The sequence below is a fragment of the Chiloscyllium punctatum genome, chromosome 2 (genome assembly GCF_047496795.1).
Source record: "Chiloscyllium punctatum isolate Juve2018m chromosome 2, sChiPun1.3, whole genome shotgun sequence".
Lineage (NCBI taxonomy): Eukaryota > Metazoa > Chordata > Chondrichthyes > Orectolobiformes > Hemiscylliidae > Chiloscyllium > Chiloscyllium punctatum.
In genome coordinates, this window is record NC_092740.1 from 107,450,899 (window position 1) to 107,471,368 (window position 20,470).

Genomic DNA, 20,470 nt, shown 5'->3' on the forward strand with positions numbered 1-20,470 from the left:
CTGCCTGAACTACCCAATGTTTGCAACAAAAATATTTCAAGTGTTTGGCTCTGCACATAAATTCCTTCCTTTGTCCTCAAATGGACCTATCCTTTCTGGAGCTACCCTCTTGCTTCTTATATACATATAAAAGACCTTGGGATTTTCCTTGATCCCATTTGCCAAGATATTATGTGGCCCCTTATTGTCCTCTTAGCTCTTTGTTAAAGTTATTTATGCTTTTGTCTTTCTTGAGGCAGTTCTTTACATTTTCACACATGCAATATTTTCCTTTGTGTGGTATGTAACAGTACGAACTACGATGTAATTATATGTTAGTAAAGTCTTAGATTCTTTGGCTCTTCTAAATGAAGATTAATGCTTAGTGCACAAAATTACAGGTGGTGCCATGTGATGCTTATTACTCTGTTATTGAGTGTCAGCAAGTTTTTTTTATTAGGAGTAGACAGAATGAACAGTGCAATGTTTAGAGAGATTCAATCTACACTGGCTGCCAGCCATTTCACTGCAGTGTAAATTTGATGGACTGCTGCATGGTTATCTTGTGTTGACAGGAGAACAGTGGACTTCCCTTTAAAAATGTATTTTTGCTCTGTTTTCCTTTTCCTTCCCCCTTCTCCACTTTGGAGATATGAACACTTTGTTCTGGTATGATTGCAATATGATTGCACAGGCAATAGTTACGCTCTGGCATCATATTCACATTCCTCAGAGGTGAGCTATGGCAATGAGTGTCAGTAAACTATATACCATAGGTTGAAGACCTGCTGAACTTCCTACTGCTCTTCCCTGCAACTTTAGCATTGGGCAATTAGAATACCAACTGCAGTATCAATTCCAGACAACATGTTGAAGTGTGCCAAGTCTACAACTTCAATATGAAAGTTGTAGTCGTTAGGTGAATGTATTATCAATGAGCATAGGAATATTACGCCGTTATATGCATTCAAATCTAAATACCCCTGGCCAGAATTTCAATGGCTGCCTTGTGGTCCTGCCACCAGTTCCAAATCTGTTTTTGCAAGCCCCCACTGTGTGTGCCAGTACTGTAGAATCTATGGAGTGGAAGGGGGCATAATGATGATGTCACCGTATTAGCAATCTAGAATCTCAGAACATTCTGGAATTAAATCCTATTACAGAAGATAATGAAATCTGAAATTTAAATGTCAATCAGATAACCATCAATGACTGCTGTTAAAAACCCATTTGGTACACTAAAGGTAAGGAAAACTGCTGACAAAGAGTTACTTGACTCAAAGTGTTAACTCTACCTTCTCCTCACAGATCCTGCTGAGTTTCACCAGCAAGTTTTGTTTATGTTTGAAGGAATTCTGCTATGCTCCCCACTATAGCCTACATGTGACTCTTAACTATCCTCTGTAATGGCCAAGCAGGCCATCACTTTAAAGGCAATTGGGGCGCCAGCCCAGCCAGCAATACCCACATTCCATGAATGAATAACCTAAGAAAACTTAAGAAAGACCTGCCTTTCTGAGCAGACGGTCTAATGAGAGCTCGGGTGGCTAAGCAGTGTCACCAATAGAGATGGCAGCTGAAGCTGGAAACTAAAGGAAAGGGTGTTGACATTTTGCACTTCCCTCACAAGTAAGTAAGATGTTTCCTTCTCTAGCTCTTCTACTGCTGTATCGGTGGCAACCATATCCACTGACACGCCCGTCCATGGGCTGAGGAGCGACACAAAAGAAGATTTACTCCGGGGGGGCTATGTGAATGTATCTGGGGTTAACACGGCTATCAATTGGTTTATTAATTGGACTAAATGGCCTCCCACCTTTGGTTGGTGGGGAGTCCAGCTGGTGCTTTACCATTGCCCCCATTGTGATAAACCCTGGCGGCAGGGATGGATTGGGTGCTATTGTGATGCCATGTGACCACCCCTCTCACCTCACAATCCTTCTCCAAAACTCTGGGAAAATTCAAGCCCAAATGTTATATAAAGGTTGCGTAAATGAAATGATGCAGTTGAATTCTCTGACTCTGAGGATCAGCTAGCCACAAATATTCATTATACGCCCTACTGACTGCACGCTGTAAGGATTCCATTCGTTCTCTGTCACATGTGCTTTGATGATATAACCTTCCACACAAATGCTTGTGGTAAGTTTTCCTTTTCCTCAATCATGAATTCTATCCAAGGACAGGATTTTCACCCATATCCAACTGATTTCTTGTACCCCCGTTCTCATGCCTTCCCCTTCCTCCCAATGTCTTCACACCTCCCCAGTCTCCATACTCAAAGGATCATTTTCTATCATTTCTTGCAAAATGCACCAAACGCATCATCCCATCCCCTTGTCAAGTTTCTGAGGGCCACTCCCTATGCAACACCCTCATCCATTCCTCCATCACCTCTAAGCCTAATCTCTTTCTCAAGGCATCTTTTGGTACAAACACAGGAGATGTAACACTGCCTTTTCACTGTCTCTCACCTTACAAGATCACAAACTCTCCTAGCTGAAACATTGATTTATTTGGGCTTCTTTTGATTTAGTTTACTGTATTCATTGCTCACATGCTTCAGAAGTTGCTTCTCCTGCCTCCATTCACATTGAGGATTCAGGTGTGGAAGTTGTGAGCAAAACTGAAGACAATAAACTAAGCGAAAGGATCAGTGAGATGGTAAGCCAAGGAGAGACTGCAGGTAAGTGTGCAGGTTATGAAACCAGTAAGGCTTCAAGTTGGACAGTCAGGTAGCAAGGGAAGCCATTCCAAAATGGCGCAGATCAGTTCATGTGTAACTACTAATGGGAAATTACCTTAAAATGAAATCAGAGATATTAAACTAGACTGGAGGCTGCAGTAACTGACTGATATTAAACAAAAACACCATAAAGCAAGGTAATGTTAAACAGGGACTCACTGTGCGAAAATAGTCAAGAAGCTGTGAACAGTTGTATACATTATCAATATTCCATGCTACCTGTGCTCATATCTGTGATCTTAGATAGGGAACTATTAAGCTTCAATACATAGAACATAGAACTTAGAACAATACAGCACAGAACAGGCCCTTCGGCCCACGATGTTGTGCCGAACTTCTATCCTAGATTAAGCACCCATCCATGTACCTATCCAAATGCCGCTTAAAGGTCGCCAATGATTCTGACTCTACCACTCCCACGGGCAGCGCATTCCATGCCCCCACCACTCTCTGGGTAAAGAACCCACCCCTGACATCTCCCCTATACCTTCCACCCTTCACCTTAAATTTATGTCCCCTTGTAACACTCTGTTGTACCCGGGGAAAAAGTTTCTGACTGTCTACTCTATCTATTCCTCTGATCATCTTATAAACCTCTATTCAGTCACCCCTGATCCTTCGCCGTTCCAACGAGAAAAGGTCGAGAACTCTCAACCTATCCTCGTACGACCTATTCTCCATTCCAGGCAACATCCTGGTAAATCTTCTCTGCACCCTCTCCAAAGCTTCCACATCTTTCCTAAAGTGAGGCGACCAGAACTGCACACAGTACTCCAAATGTGGCCTAACCAAAGTCCTGTACAGCTGCAACATCACTTCACGACTCTTGAATTCAATCCCTCTGCTAATGAACGATAATACTCCATAGGCCTTCTTACAAACTCTATCCACCTGAGTGGCAACTTTCAAAGATCTATGTACATAGACCCCAAGATCCCTCTGTTCCTCCACCTGACTAAGAACCCTACCATTAACCCCGTATTCCGCATTCTTATTTGTTCTTCCAAAATGGACAACCTCACACTTGGCAGGGTTGAACTCCATCTGCCACTCCTCAGCCCAGCTCTGCATCATATCTAAGTCCCTTTGCAAACGACAAATGCCCTCCTCACGGTCCACAACTCCACCTATCTTCATATCATCTGCAAATTTACTGACCCACCCTTCGACTCCCTCATCCAAGTCATTAATAAAAATGAGGACCCAGAACTGATCCCTGCGGCACTCCACTTGTAACTGGGCTCCAGGCTGAATATTTACCATCTACCACCACTCTCTGACTTCGACCGGTTAGCCAGTTTTCGATCCAATTGGCCAAATTTCCCTCTATCCCATGCCTCCTGACTTTCCGCTAAAGCCTACCATGGGGAACCTTATCAAATGCCTTACAACTGGTGTTGTTTCATCAATTTAAATTAAATGGCAATGGAGGTTGGGGGGTTTCAGCAGGATCAGCATTCCTGTACAGCAGCATGGTATCATCTATAAAAGTCTCAGTTTGTGTGAGAAATCATTAACACACTTTCCGTAGAAAGTTTTCATTCACCTAAATGTCAGCCCTGCCACACTTGCTCCTGAAACACAAAGGTTACAGGTCAAGTCCCACTCTAGAGCTTAAGTGTGACAAAAAAAAAATCAAAGGTGGACACTCAATCACAGCACTGGGGGAGCACACCCCCGGTAAAGATACCATCTATCAGATGAAATATTAAACCAAGACCTTATGTATCTGTTCAGATGGATGCAAAATATTCCACGGCACTATTTCAAAGTAAAGATGGGGATTTCACTCCCATGTCTTAGCCAATATTTATTCTCCAGTGAACTGCACACAAAAGAAAATTAAGTTGTCATATGATATTGATGCTTGCAGGAGCTTGCTGGGCACAACAGTGACTACATTTCAAAAAGTACCCCTGTATTGGCTGGAAAGTTCTTAGAGATACCTGGCGGTAGTGAATGATACTATGTAAATAGAAGTGCTTCTCAATTAATTTTTCAATATCTAGTAAATAATGCCATTATGCTGATTGCTGCTAAAACTCAGAGCAAGAAGTCAAGGGAGAGCAGCATGGCGACTCAGTGGCTAGCACTGCTGCCAAGGACCCGGGATTGATTCCACCCTTGGATCACTGTGTCTGTGAAGTTTGCACATTCTCCACGTCTATGTGGGTTTCCTCCAGATGCTCTGGTTTCCTCCCACAGTCCAAATATAGTCGTAGAGCTATACATCATGGAAACAGACCCGTCAGTCCAACTCATTCATGCCGTCCAGATATCCTAAATTCATCGAGTTCCATTTGCCAGCATTTGACCTATATCCCTCTAATCCCTTCCTATTCATATACCCATCCAGATGCCTTTTAAATATTATAATTGTACTAGCCTCCACCACTTTGTCTGACAGCTCATTACATATATGCACTACCTGCTGGAGTGAAAAGGTTGCCCGTCAGGCTCCTTTTAAATCTTTGCCTTCTCACCTTAAACCTATGCCCTTTTGTTCTGGACTCCCCAACTCTAGGGAAAAAACCTTGACCATTCACCCTAAGCATGCCCCTCATGATTTTATAAACCTCTATAACATCACCCCTCATCCTCCAATGCTCTAGGGAGACAGCCCCCATCTAATCAGCCTCTCCCTATAGCTCAAATCCTCCAACCCTGGCAACACCCTTGTAAATCTTTTCTGAACCCTTTCAAGAGACCAAGATTACACACAATATTCCAAAAGTGGCCTAACCAATATCCTGTACAGCTGCAACATGACCTCCCAACTCCTATACTCAACCCACTGACCAATAAAGTAAAGTTTACGAAACGCCTTCTCTTCCACTATCCAATGTACCTGGGACTCCACTTTCAAGAAACTATGAACCTGCACTCCAAAGTCTTTTTTCAGCAATACTCCCCAGAACTTTACCATTAAGTGTATAAGCCCTCCCCGACTTGCTTTTCAAAAATGCAGGACCTCACATTTATTTAAATTAAACTCCATTTGCCAGTCCTCAGCCCATTGACCCATCTGATCAAGGTCCCGTTGAACTCTGAGGTAACCTTCTTTGCTGTCCGCTACACCACCAATTTTGGGGTCATCTGCAAACTTACTAATCATACCTCCTCTGTTCACATTCAAATCATTTATATAAATGACAAAAAGCAGTGGACCCAGCATAGATCCTTGAGGCACATTGCTGGTCACAGGCCTCCAGACTGAAAAACAACCCTCCACCACTACCCTCTGTCTCCTGATGTCAAGCAAGTCCTGCATCCAAATATGTGCAGGTTAGCTGGTTTGGACATGCTAAATTGCCCATAGCATCCAGGGATGTGCAGGCTAGGTGGGTTAGCCAAGGGACATGCAGGGTTACAGGGATTAAACAGAGGGATGGGTTTGGGTGGGATCCTGTTCAGACAGTCAGTATGAACTCATGGGCTGAATGGCTTCCTTCCACCTTCTTGGGTTTCTATGATCTAAGTCAAATAAAATAAAGGCAATAAATTACCCAAAATTTGTCAATTATGATTATCATTCATTGGTGGTTTAATGATTGTGATTCAGTTGTAAATTAGAAACATTAGTTTTTTTTCACATGAAGACTGCTTCAAATAAGAACTGAAATTTGGCTTAACATTTTATTTTTTGGTAAACACTACTCGTCTGTTCTTAAACTCTGCTCTGAGGAGAGTTGGCCAATTTGACATATAGTTAGAACTAAATAGAAACTAGTTTGTCCAACAGAGCCATCATACAAATTTCTTGAAAGGGATTCTTAGTCTAACCTAGCTTTACATCTTTAAAGCATGTCTTGTTCTTAACATCAGTATTTGTAAACAGGATATTAGCCAACCTTAGTGGACCAGCTTATAACTTGAGTCTCCGCTGAATCATTTATTTGAATAAAAGCCCTATTGGCTCCTGAAGACAGTCGCAATAGTACTTATTGAGTTCTACTTAAAAGTGAATATTAGTTGAATAAATTTGATAGTATGAATTCTTTCATACCTCACTGAGCAATAAATGCTAGTCCAGACAATGGGGCTCACATCTCCTGAATGAGTTTAAAAATCTTAATGCTATAAATTGAAATCGGCTTTGTAGGTCATGTCCTGACAGATCTAATGTAAGCTTTGCAGGGAGGTGGCAGAGGTTGGGGGGGGGGAAGCAAAGCAAGGGAAGTGCATGGGGTCTTCGACTGTCTTCAATTTGTTACTATCTCTGAGACCAATCCAGAATACTTTGTCTTATTTTTCTTGATGAGCAACACTAGTCATGAGAGAAGACAGCCACAAGGGTGGCACAGTGGCTCGGTGGTTAGCACTGCTGCCTCACAGCACTAGGGACCCAGGTTCGATTCCTGCCTCAGGCGACAGTCTATGTGGAGTCTGCACGTTCTCCCAGTGACTGCGTGAGTTTGCTCCCACAATCCAAAGATGTGTGGGCCAGGTGAATTGGCCATGCTAAATTGCCCATAGTTAGGTACATTAGTCAGGGGTAAATATAGGATAGGGGAATGGGTTTGGGTGGGTTACCCTTTGGAGGGTCGGTGTGGACTTGTTGGGCCGAAGGGCCTGTTTTCATACATAGAGAATCTAATCTAATAATATTTGCAACAGATATCCTGAATTCAATGGAACACTACCAGCCATGATGTAGACTGTCTTATTGCTTACATAGAGCTGAGATTGGATTGCCCAAAGTCCAGAATCATGTCACTATTGTCTAGCAATCCATACACAGCAATCATTCTCTATTGGGCAGCCTGGTGGCTCAGTGGTTAGCACTAATGCCTCACAGTGCCAGGGACCAAGTTTGATTAAAGCCTAGGGCAACCATCTGTGTGGAATCTGCATGGGTTTCCTCCGTGTGCTCCAGTTTCCTCCCACAGTCCACAGTCCTCACAGTGACCGTCTATTCTTCATGCTACCCACACAGTGACAAGTCCAGACAAAGATGTGCAGGTTAGGTGAATTGGCAATGCTAAATTGCCCATAGTGTTCAGAGATATGTTAGTTAGGTGCATTAGTCAGGGGAAATGTAGAGCAAAAGGGTAGGGGAATGGGTCTGGGCGGGTTACTCTTTGGAGGGTCAGTGTGGACTTGTTGGGACAAACGGCCTGTCTCCACACTTTAGGGATTCTATAATTCTCACAAGAAATGATTCATGCCATATTTTAAAGTGTGGCTTTGTTTCTGCCATGCAGACAATTTGAATTAAGTAAACCAAATTATGTTCCCTAAGGTCAGGGCACAGAATATTGCTTCCCAGTGAGCCCGGTCCTAGTCTAACTGGGGAAACTGCTGCTTGGTCCCAGAGGTTCACGGCTATTGTCAAGGAGACGACAATTAGTTTCACATGGCATGCTCCACTCATGTCACTGGTGATGAGCAATTAGAGAAATGAGAGTTGGCGTGGAAAATAGTATCATTCTCATCAGAATTTGGTCAGATCCAGAGACAATCCTCACCCATAATGACCATGTACCCACCTCACAGTGACCTTCTATTCCTCATGCTACCCACACAGTGACAATCCAGTCTCTTTACAGAGACTGTCGAACCCTTCACAGAGACCGTCCACCTATTTACAGAGATCATCCAACCCCCTCACAGTGACTGTCCAGAACTCCCACAACGATCATTCACTCAACCCTTATAGTGACCGTCCATTTCCCTCATAGTGACTGATCAAAGCTCTCACATTGGTCATTTACACTCCTCACAGCAACTACCCAGTATCCCTCCGTGACTGTCCCATCCCCCTCACAGTCATCATCCATACCCTCCAGTGACCATCCAAGCCCCCTCACAGTGACTCTCCACCCTCACAGATCATTCACCCCTCCTACACTGACCATTTAAGACCCCCACAGAGTTTTTACCTTCCCAACAGTGACTGTCTGCTCCCTCTTCATTGTGAAACCATCACTCTCAACTACCTCATCCTTCACTGAATTACAACTAACTTAAGCATGGCTGGCCCAGGATAATAGACACTGAACTGCATATCTACTTTTTGAAGATAACTATGCATACAGCCTGGTTCAAGCTTGGTTTTGCTGTACAGCACATACTGTTTTCATCCTGAACCATGGCTTAATAGCACACCCAGCTCTTAAAATGTAACAATTGTTAAAATAATAACAAAATATGCTTAAGAAAACATCAAGAACCCCAAAATTATATCAGTCAGATGTGGCTAAATATTCACATTCTCCATCGAATATCAGCTTCTTTTTTTGCTTCCCCAAGATAGACAATTTCCATGAATTCTCCAACTGATTGTTCAATTAGTATTTCGTGCTCTGTTTACATTTAACAGAATGGTAACTGAATCTATTCAAACTCCCTGGTGTCAAAATGCTTAAACATCCATACTTTATTCCAGTTAACTCATAAAACCTTCTGTCAATTTGTATGGTTGAATGAATCCAGCAAGAGTGGGGCTGAAGAGGGGAGAGAAGAGTGCAGTACAATAAACCACTTTGGGACTGCAGGAAGAGAGCTGTGTCTGTCGTATAAGTTGTGAATGGGAATGATACTCAGGATCATATGCCACCAGCTAAAATTAGTTTCAGCTGAAATGATTTACACGCAGGACATGCCACATGCCCCACACCCCTGAGCTACCTTTTACAGCAGAATATCGCTTCTACACACTGAAATTTGTTCAAGTTGTAGGTTTTGATTCAAAAGCTAGACTAATCTTTACTGTCTCACTCTGCTTAACTTCAAGCCTCTCCCTTGCGTGAATACAGCATAGGAGAAGGCCATTCATTCTATTATTTTTATGACAGCCTCCCTCTAAGAGCCACTCATCTAGTTCCACTCACTGTTTTTTCCCGAGTTACTCAATTCCATTTTGAAAGCTGATTGAGGGCAGCACATTCAAATCCTGACCTTGTTTCTCTTCATGCTCCGTCTAGCTCTTTTGCCCCATTGTCCTAATTCAGTGCTTTCTTGTTTGCAACTGTTCTACCAATTGGATCAGTTTCTCCTGATTTACTTTGTCCATATGAGAATGGGACCAAGTGAGTGCAATTCTATACACAAGCAAGCAAAAACCTACATAGTGTCTTTCCACGTATGGCCTTGGGACCTTTTGAAAGTGCATCACAACCAATAATTTAATTTTGTATAGCAGACACTGTTTTTGTAGTCAGATTCTTGTATTGTAAGCATGTGAATTCCATTTCACCAATATCTTCTATTTTCTAGTATATGCCATTTGACTGTAGGTATGCTGATCCTTTGCATCAAGCAAAGACAGATTCAAATGAGCGCCAATTCAAAAGTGCTACTAACGTTTTGGAGTTACATGATGGCCCAGATGATGTAAACGTGAATGCCTTGATGAAAGTCCGACACTGGTTTGAGTTCACATAGTTACAACGTAACTCCAAAATTTTGAATTGGGACTCATTTGAATCTGCCTTTGCTTGAAGAGGTCCTGACCGGAAAGACACTATATAGGTTTTTGCTTGCTTCTGTATAGAATTGCACTCACTTGGTCCTATTCTCATCTAGCTAATCACAGCTAGAATCCTCATCGCTCTGTCTGATACTCATCTGTGGGCCTTTGATATTTTTAATCTACATGCTGCCCCTCAGCAACTTCATTCTTTAACACAGCCTTTGCTGCCACATTCATAGAACCATATAGTACAGAAGATGCCTTTTGGCCCATTGAGTCTGTATTACCAAAAATATACTACTACCAGCATTAGTCCTACTTTCCTGCATTTGCCGATAGCCTTGAATGTTCTGACACTTCAAGTGCTTATCCAAATGGGTTTAACAGTCGAGTTTGCCCACCTCAACTACCTTCCCAGTTACCACATTCAGACCCCTACCATGCTCTTGTTGAAAAAGGTTTCCTCAAATCCCCTCTCAAACTTCTACCTTTTACTTTAAAATTATGACCTTTGACTTTCAACTAAGGGGAACATCTGTTTTCTATTTACCCTGTCAATGCAAGCTCATGACAACCAGCTCGATCTCTCTGTGACTTCTCATGACCCCTCCAATCTCTAAATTGTCCAGCCTTCTTGTCCAGCATCTAGTACTGGCTGAGTAGAGATTTCCAGACCTGAAGCCATTGTTTTTGGTTCCGTGGCTGATTCTGACTTTTTTTTTCCTTATTTGTTCATGTTATGTGGCATATACCAAATTAATTGCCCATCCTTAATTACCCTGCAGATGGTGGTGAACTGGCTTCTCAAATCTCTGAAATTTGTGTGGTGTAGGCAGACTCAGGGAGCTGTCAGGAAGAGAGTTCCAGGATTTTCACCCAGAAACAATAAAGGAACAATAAAATGTTTTCCAGTTAGGATGATGTGTGGCTTAGAGTACAGTTTGCAGGCAGTGGGATTTCCATGTATCTGTTGCCCTGTCTTTCTAGATAAGATTGTACATTTGGAAGGTGCTGTCCTAGAAGTCTTGCTGAGTTACTCCAGTGCATTTTGAGATGATACACACTGCTGCCTCTATGCATCCATTGTGAAGGAATGGTGGAGGTGGCAGATTAAGTTCAAATTCAGTGGGCTACTTTATCCTAAATGGCATCATGATCCTTGATTGTTGTTGGAATCATCCATATCTGCATTTATTTAAGCCTGCCTTCCTGAGCATTTCTGGTTTTAATTGCAATTTTGTTGATGGCCATACCATGTATTAGTGAGGCCCCTAAGTTCTGGAATTTCTTCCTTCAATCTCTGACATTGCTTCTCCTTTTCTCCCTTCAATTTTTTTTTTTGACAATTGTCCTCATAGCACTTTATGTGGTTAGGGGTCATGTTTTGGCTTCAAAATACTCTCACGAAGCACCTTATGACACTTTCTTGCATTAAAGCTGCTATATAAATGCAAGTTGTTTCTCTACTTCCATTTTTAGGATCTCAGTTCAGATTCACCCAGATTGAGTTTAGAGTTTAGATAATTTTGTGAGTATGGATTTAAGATTTTCACAAAAAGATACTTCTGCTGGGGGGTGGGTGCAGTCACATTGATTAGACTAGATTCCCTACAGTATGGAAACAGGCCCTTCAGCCCAACAAGTCCACACCGACCCTCCTTAGAGTAACCCTCCCTGACCCATTCCCCTACATTTACTCCTGACTAATGCACCTAACACTAAGCGCAATTTAGCACAGCCAATTCACCAGACCTGCACATGTTTGGATTGTGGGAGGAAACCGGAGTACCTGGACGAAACCCATGCAGAGACGGGGAGAATGTGCAAACTCCATACAGCCTTAGGTCAAACCCAGGTCACTGGTGCTGTGAGGCAGCAGTGCTAACCACTGAACCACCATGCTGCCCCATTGTTTAAATAAACTACTAGGAGCTTCACTCTGCATCCAGTGCTGTTAAGGTGTTTGAACTTTGACGCAAACTTTGATTATCCAAACGTTAAAGTATTTCATGTTACTCAACAAATTTCCCTTAATTTAATGCTTTTTGTGCAAACATGTATATTTCAAAACAATGGGTTATTTTAAAAATCAAAATGGCTAAGAAGCCTTTTGCACTTTATTAAAAAAGAGGGCTATTCATACTCTAAAAATCCAGATCATTAAATTCTGAGAAAAAAACAGAAGATAGTTCCTGATTGAATGAAAAGAAGAACTGTGGATGCTGTAAATCTGAAACAAGAACAGAAATTGCTGGAGAGACTCAGCAGATCTGGCAGCATCTGTGGAGAGAAAAACAGAGTGAAAGTTTCAGGTCCAGTGACCCTTCTTCAGATAGAAATTTGTTATCAAGTCTTTGTCATGGCCATTGCTGGCCAAGCCAACATGTTGCCTATTCCTAATTGCCTTGAACTGAATGGTTTGCTATGGTCATTTCAGAGGGGCAGTTAAGATTCTCTCACACATATTGCTGTGGATCTGGAATCATATGTAGGCCAGGCTTATAAGGACAGGTTATTTCTGTAATCAGACCAGTTTTTAAAACAACTGATGACAGTTTCATGGTCACCATTTCTGAGACTAGTGTTATATTCCAGATTTATGAGTGCAATTAAATTTCGGTCAGCTGCTATCTGGGATTTGTGTCCACAATGTTATAATACTACCTGGACTTCTATTGCCCAGAGAAAATGATAATGTCTTTTCACAATAAAACATCAAATAATTATTTTACCACACTGTGAGATCTGAACCCTGAAACTCTAGATTAGAGTAATAAGGGCAAAATGCTGCGGATGCTGGAAATCTGAAATAAACACCCCTGGATTACCAGTCCATCAGACCAGTATCTCCCCATCTACCACCTAGAAATGAAATGATGTACCACCCATCCAAAAAAAGTTCCAAAAATTGATTCAATACAAAATAATAAATGATTCTCTTCATCGTGATCTACAGAGAAAATGTTGCCGCTTCCACATAGATTGCCTTGATCTATGCTGACATTTCGCTTCCGCGTTTTGGCAGAAAATACAATATCGTCTGCGCTCATATTGTACTGAGCAGGCGAGAAAAAAATTATTCGGAGTTCTCCTGGGCACTTCGTTTTTAATTTTTTTCAGTGCATTGGTTGACATCCAGTGTCCTGCAAGCCGCGGTCACTGTACATGGTCAGTAAGCTAACGCGTGCTCCAACACTTACCATGTCTCTCTTCAATATCTGAATCTTAGTCTCCAGTCTCTCCAGCGCGCTGCAGTTACTCAGTGTCCCCGTGTTAGAAAGAGCGACTTTCTCTTCCTTGTACGGGCCCTGCTGCTTCTCCCGCAGTGATCGCAACAGGCTCTCGGGAATCTTCCGTCCCATCTTGCTCTCTATCTCCTTCAATTCGGGCAGAACACAATCCTCCATCCTCGCATTAATTGTACAAAGTGGAATGCTTTCCAAGTGCCCAATCGATCCACAAATTAATTGCAGCCTTTCAGACAGACTCCACGCAGCATTGATCTGGTGAGTTGAGTAAACTTGCACCAAAAAGCCTAAAGGGAACAAATGACTTTATATGTGTCGGAGTTCACGGTCAGTGGACAGCTCGATGTGGTTTGACTCGGTTGAGGACACGATTCCACCGGGTTAAAGACAAAGTTGACATCAAAACAGGAGAGTGCAGCGGCCTTTCTACTTTCAGACATTGCCCTGGCAAAAGTTTGTGAATTAATTCATTCCGTATTAAGGCACAATAACTGCCAGGGAGCCGATTGCTGCAAATGAAACTATCACACAGTATGTGAGCTGACCTTGGTGTGTCTGTGTTTCTCTGTGACACCACCTCCCGACCAGAAACACTAGAACAAACCTACAGGTGAATAATGTACAGAGACCACCCCCTTACCGTAATCTGAACAGTGCAACGGCGCCTTTTTTCTCTCTCGCTGTTCCTTTTCCTTCCACCCTCATTGGCTTTTCTCCTACAAACTTGAGTGGCAGCTCTGCTATTACGTAATGGCCTATTACGAAAAGCTCCTAACCCAGAACATTTCCCTGTTCTCAAGTGCTGAACCGTTTCGTCAATTTCCAGAGGCGCTCCGTCCAAGTCTGCATCACCTGGGAAAGTGAGCTGTGAGTAGGGCACGCAGTGTTCAAACTATCTCATGTGGCATTGCAGCAGACGCCCTCCAACCAGAAAGGAAACGACCATTTAATCATCCGGAGTTCGGACAAGATGGGCCGAATGAGCGCCTTGCGTCCCCCTAACAATTCTGAGAACTGAGGGAGGAACAAAGGGTAACTGAAAGCCGCTGTCATCAGTCTCCACGAGTTCATTACACACACTCCATTTCATTTGTTAGCGGTTGGTCCTAATACTGTTAAAAACAAGTTTTAAAATCTTTATCTATTTGTAAAATAAATTGTGATCGGAAGATTTTCGTTTGGCTTGACAACAATGTAAAGTTGAACTTTGCACCAGCTCGGATAAACAAACAAGCTATTGCAGAGTAATGCTCCGTCACTGGGCGCATACTGTTCTTAGGAACTCGTGTGGTGTTTGACCATTCATTTTTAACCATGAGCAGTCTTCCTGCCGTCCTACCCTTGCCTTGTCGTCTTTGCCACACCAGTACAGCCAGCAGGTGTGTGTAAACGATGTTCTGAAGTTCTTACTTTGGTAAATAATGTAAATTAAATTACCGTAGTTGTGGATCCACATTTCTTCTGCTATACATTAAGCAGGGAGAATGGTGAACACACCTTACTTCTTACCACACTTATCACCCTGTCAGTTTTGCTTTGTGAACTGGTTCAGTTGCTGGTTCCCTCCAGTAAGAAACATCATGAAGTAAATGTTTGAAACCATTCCCAACACTGCAATAAAAATAAGGACTGAATGGCCTGTGGCAGTTCAATAACACAACTCACCTCCCTCTTCCAGGACAATCAGGGATTTGCAATAAATCCCTGATTCACTGGCCTTGCCAGTGACACCCATATTCTATGAATCACCAAATTTAATCATCAATTGCTTTTCACAAGCAGTCTACTCAGTGCATTGTGCTCATGCTGGCCTTGTCCAATCTTTCTGTCATTGAACAAGTACATATTTTTACTAACTATGACACTGGGGATCAGAAGTGCTCTGTCTGTGGGTGGCGCACACCATTAGGTGGATCATTGCAGTCTGTCAAATGTGAAAACACAGAATGCTGTAACTGACTGAGTGAGCAAATTGACTGTGCCTGTTGTATGAAATTTCCAAGTAAGAAACAAGTCGCCATACTTCAACAATTCCTTTTGTTAAATTTTAAAGCAGTTGTAAGATCCAGGAAAACACAGCAAAAATCATAATTTCTTTGTAAAAATTGAAAGAACTGTAGATGCTGGAAATCAGAAACAAAAACAGAGAAATTTCTGTGGAGAAAAACCAAACTTAACGTTTTGGGTCTAGTGACCCTACCTGAGAAGGTAGTCATGATTTGAAGGTGCCGGTGTTGGACTGGGGTAGACAAAGTTAAAAATCATGCAACACCAGGTTATAGTCCAACAGGTTTATTTGGATGCACTGGCTTTCGGAGCGCTGCTCCTTCATCAGGTGGTTGTGACTATAACCTGGTGTTGTGTGATTTTTAACTACCTCAGAAAGGTCAGGTTCAGTGTGACATTATCTGATGACTTAACATCCTTCTTTTCATGAAACCAGGAACTCTCATAGCAAAGAAATTTACAAAGAAGTTAAAGTTATCCCATTTGTTAACAATATTACACTGCACTTATATAGAGACCAGGCTTTTTGATAGTCACCAGAAGATCAAATTTGCAACGAAAATCACAGAGGGATTAAATTTATAATGTGCATAGAAATTTACAGTTGCTATTGTGTTTTCCAGGATCTTATGAGCTGTTTAAAATTTAACATGATGATGGTGTGACATCACAGGTGCAACTGTGCATACACAGATGGACCAAAGTGGCCAATTTTGCATTGGAAATATACTATCTGAATCAACAGACCTTAGCTCATTATCCCCTCAGTAATCCAATGGTAATACTACAGCTAATTGCAGTACTCAGCAGACACCACCACTTCTAACTCTCTGCAACCTGAGTAGGAGATGTGAGTGATCGTTCCTTCATCGTTGCTAGGTCAAATTGCCAAAGCTTTACCCAGACTCCTGAACAGCACTCTTCACTTCCTGAGCTGTTGCTCAGTTCTCAAGAATAATAAAGGATGAGCAAAATAAATGTCAGTAATGCCTATGTCCTGTGAATCCTGAGCAATTCTGCAGATGTTGTGGCACAAGATTAATAAGTAGTTGAGTTAAGTAACCTAGGTTGATGGTCTACTGCTTTACAGAAGGTGTTCTGCAATATTAGAACAACTGACTCAAGTGTGATATTAAACTGACTCCATGGGCAATGATTCAGGTGGATATTCAAGATCCCATGACATCATCTAAAGAAGGATGTTAAGTTGTCACAGTTTCCTGACCAATATTTTTCCCTACCGTGCAATCTGTACTGGAGGTGAACACCATGGAGGGCTCATCCAGCATGACTAAATGGATAGAGCTCAGGAATAGGATGGGTGCAATCATTTGATGGTGCTGTAGTGTAGGCCTCCCAACAGTCAACAGGAGATAGCGGGACAGGTATGCGAATAGATTATGGAACAATTGAAAACAACAGGGCTGTTGGGGTGGATGATTTTAACTTCTTAGTATGGAAACAAGCCCTTCAGCTCAACAAGTCCACACCGACCCTCCAAAGAGTAACCCACCCTGACTAATGCACCTATCACTATGGGCAATTTAGCATAGCCAGTCCACCTGACCTGCACATCTTTGAGTTGTGGGAGGAAGCCAGAGCACCTGGAGAAAACCTACCCAGACACAGGGAGAACAATACAAACTCCACACAGACAGTCACCCAAGGTGGAAATTGAACCCTGGTCCTGGCTCTATAAGGTAGTAGTGCTAACCTGTGAGCTACTGTGCCAACCCTTAACTTCCCCCATATTTACTGGGAGTCCCTTAGTGCCAGAAGCTTGGATGGCAGGGAATCTGTTAAGTGCGTCCAGGAGGGTTTCTTGAAGAAATATGTAAAAATATAACTAGGAAAAGAGTCCATACTAGACAAATATGAGGGAATCAGTCCTGCCAGGAGATCAAAGTTTCAGAGAGGGAGCATTTATCAAAAGTGACAATAATTCTGTAGGTTTTACATTTCACCTGAATAAGGATAAGAGGAGTCCTTGAGTAAACTGGGGGAAGGTTAATTATGATAGGAATTAGGGAATGTAGATTGGTGCCAGCAAGAAGTACATGGTACATGGTGGATGGTGAGTATGGAGAGGGGTATGTTGAAAGTTGAGGCAATATTGATATAAAAGCCGAGCAGGTATGTGTTTTGGAAAGCATTAAAGTAGACAAATCCCTAGGACCTGATGATATCTATTCCAGAATACTGAGAGAGGCAAAGGAGAAAATTTCTAGGGCTTGTACAAAATCTTTGTATCCTCTTTAGTTATGAGGGAGGTCCAAGAGGAGCTAATGTTGCTCCTTTATTTAAGAAGGGCAACAGGAATAATCTGGGAAATTACACGCTGATGAACTTTATATCAGTCGAAGATTCTTAAAGACAGGATTTATTCACATTTGGAAAAATATGGACTCATTAATGAAAGGTAGCATGCTTTGTTTTGGGAAGGTTGTGTCTCACAAACTGAGTTTTTTGAGGAAGCGAGAAGATAATTGAGGACAGGGTGGTGGAAGTTGTCTACATGGACTTTAGCAAAGCCTTTGACAAAATCCCTCATGGCAGGTTGATACAGAAGGTGAAAATACGTGGAATCGGCAGTGAGCTGATATGACAGATAAGATGGCTTGATCATAGATAAAAGAGGGTGGTGGTGGAAAGGTATTTTTCTGACTGATGATCTATGACCAGTGGTATTCTACAGGAATAAGTCTTGGGAACTCTGTTGTCTGTGATATATAGAAATAGGTTGGAGAAGAATTTAGGTGGTCTGATTAGTAAGCTTGCAGACGCTACAAAGGCTAGGGATCTGCAGGTAGTGATGAGGATTGCCAGACAATACAGCCGGATATAGGTAGAATAGAGACTTTTTTAAAGAAATGGCAGAGGGAGTTTAATTTGGACAAATACAAGATGCTGCATTTTGGAAGGTCTACTGCTGGGGGGAACTATTTAGTAAATGGCAGAATCCTTAAAAGCATCAACCTAGCGTAGATATTTATAGTTACCTTAAAGTGTCAACATAAGTAGATAAACTGGTCAAGAAGGCATAAGGCATGCTTGCCTTCATAGGTTGGGGCTGAGCTCATAAAAGTTGATAATTCGTGTTGCTGCTGTATAGAATTTCAGTTTGGCTAAATTTGGAATATTGCATATCATTCTTGTCATCGCACTACCAGAATGATGTGGAAGCTTTGGAGACGGTACTGAAAAGACTTACCAGATGTTGCTGATTTGGAGGGAATTAGCTATGAGGAGAGATTGGATAAACTTGATTTGTTTTCACTTGAAAGTTGGAGGCTGAGGGGTGACCTGATATAAGTTTACAAAAGTTTGAGAAGCATAGATAGAATGGATATTTGGAATCTTTTTCCCAAGATAGAAATGTCAATTATGAGGTTTAGGTTTAAGATAAACTGGAGAAAGTTTAAAAGAGATGTGAGAGGCAATTAATTTTACACAGAAGGTGGTAGTTGCCCAGGATACACTGTCAGAGGAGGTGGCAGAGCAGATCCAATATCAATGTTTAAAAGGCATCTTGTCAGATACATGAATAGGAAGGGAATAGAGGGCTAAAGGGCCTATTCTTTTGCTGCACTGTACTTTGTTCTTTGTAAAATCAAAGTAAACAGGCAGCATGGTGGCACAGTGGTTAGCACTGCTGCCTCACAGCACCAGAGACGTGAGTTCAATTCCTACCTCAGGCCGTGTGGAGTTTGCACATTCTCCCCGTGTCTGCGTGGGTTTCCTCCGGGTGCTCTGATTTCCTCCCACAGTCCAAAAATGTGCAGCTTAGGTGAATTGACATGCTAAATTGCCCGTAGTGTTAGATGTAGGGGGGGTGGGTTGTGGTTTGGTGTGGACTTGTTGGGCTGAAGGGCCTGTTTCCACATTATAAGTAATCTAATCTAAACCAGATTGACTGCTTTCCTTTATTGGTCAGAGTATTGAGTACAGGAGTTGGGAGGTCATGTTGTGGCTGTACAGGACATTGGCTAGGCCACTTATGGAAAATTGCATGCAATTCTGGTCTCCTTCCTATTGGAAAGATGCTGTGAAAGTTGAAAGGGTTCAGAAAAGATTTACAAGGATGTTGCCAGGGTTGGAGGATTTGAGCTATAGGGAGAGGTTGAATAGACTAGGGCTGTTTTTCTTGGAGCGTCGGAGGCTGAGGGGTGATCTTATAAAGATTTATAAAATCATGAGGGGTATGGACAGGGTAAATAGACAAGGTCTTTTCTCTGGGATAGGGGAGTCCAGAAGTAGAGGTATAGGTTTAGGGTGAGAGGGGAAAGATATAAAAGAGATCTAAGGGGCAACCTTTTCATGCAGAGGATGGTGCATGTGTGGAATGAGCTGCTAGAGGAAGTGGTGGAGGCTAGTACAATTGCAACACTTAAAAGGCATCTGGATGGGAATATGAATAGGAAGGGTTTGGAGGGATATGGGCCGGGTGCTGGCATGGGGGAACTAGACTGGGTTGGGATATCATGTCGGCATGAATGAGTTGGACCGAAGGGTCTCTTTCCATGCTGTACATTTCTATGACTCTATGACTCTATGACCGGTAATTTATTTCTACTGTTTGGCTCCTGTGTCTGCTTATATACCAAATGTATGTAATTATATGCATGTTAAATGAGTTTGTAAGAAAAGCTTTCCTATAATAACATAAAATACTAAATTTTTATCAATGATTCCATAAACCCATTATTATTTTTTGACAATATCCAATTAGGTTTTAATGAGGTCATTGGATGATTATTTGGACAAGAATAATATGCAATATTATGGAGAAAGACAGGAGCTAAGCACTAGATAACGATGCTTGGTTTGAAGAGCCAGTAGTCCTAATGAGCTGAATAGCCTCCTTCTGCACTGTCACACTTGTGTGATTCTGTGAATGTTTCTTCATGCAATTTATTTCTAGATTACTTCTGGCCATTGATCCCAAGCTTAAGAATGCAATTCCACTAAGTATGTAGTCAGTAGTGGGGTACATAAGGCAAAAGTCACTTAATAGAGAAAATCAGAAGTACCTTTTTGAAAGGGAAAGTCCTCTGGTATTTGTGAACATGTGGATGA

The 20,470-nt window shown here is 42.1% G+C and overlaps 1 protein-coding gene across 1 annotated transcript in view; it reads right to left on the bottom strand.

Moving 5' to 3' along the window:
- Positions 1 to 14,019, bottom strand: part of LOC140487772 (leucine rich adaptor protein 1-like) — a 34,170-nt gene extending 20,151 nt beyond the window's left edge. Inside the window, exon 1 of the mRNA XM_072587019.1 lies at positions 13,340 to 14,019. Within this exon, the coding sequence (XP_072443120.1) occupies positions 13,340 to 13,546 (207 nt within the window). The 5' untranslated portion in view covers positions 13,547 to 14,019. The remainder of the gene's footprint in view (positions 1 to 13,339) is intronic.
- Positions 14,020 to 20,470: the final 6,451 nt, after the last annotated feature.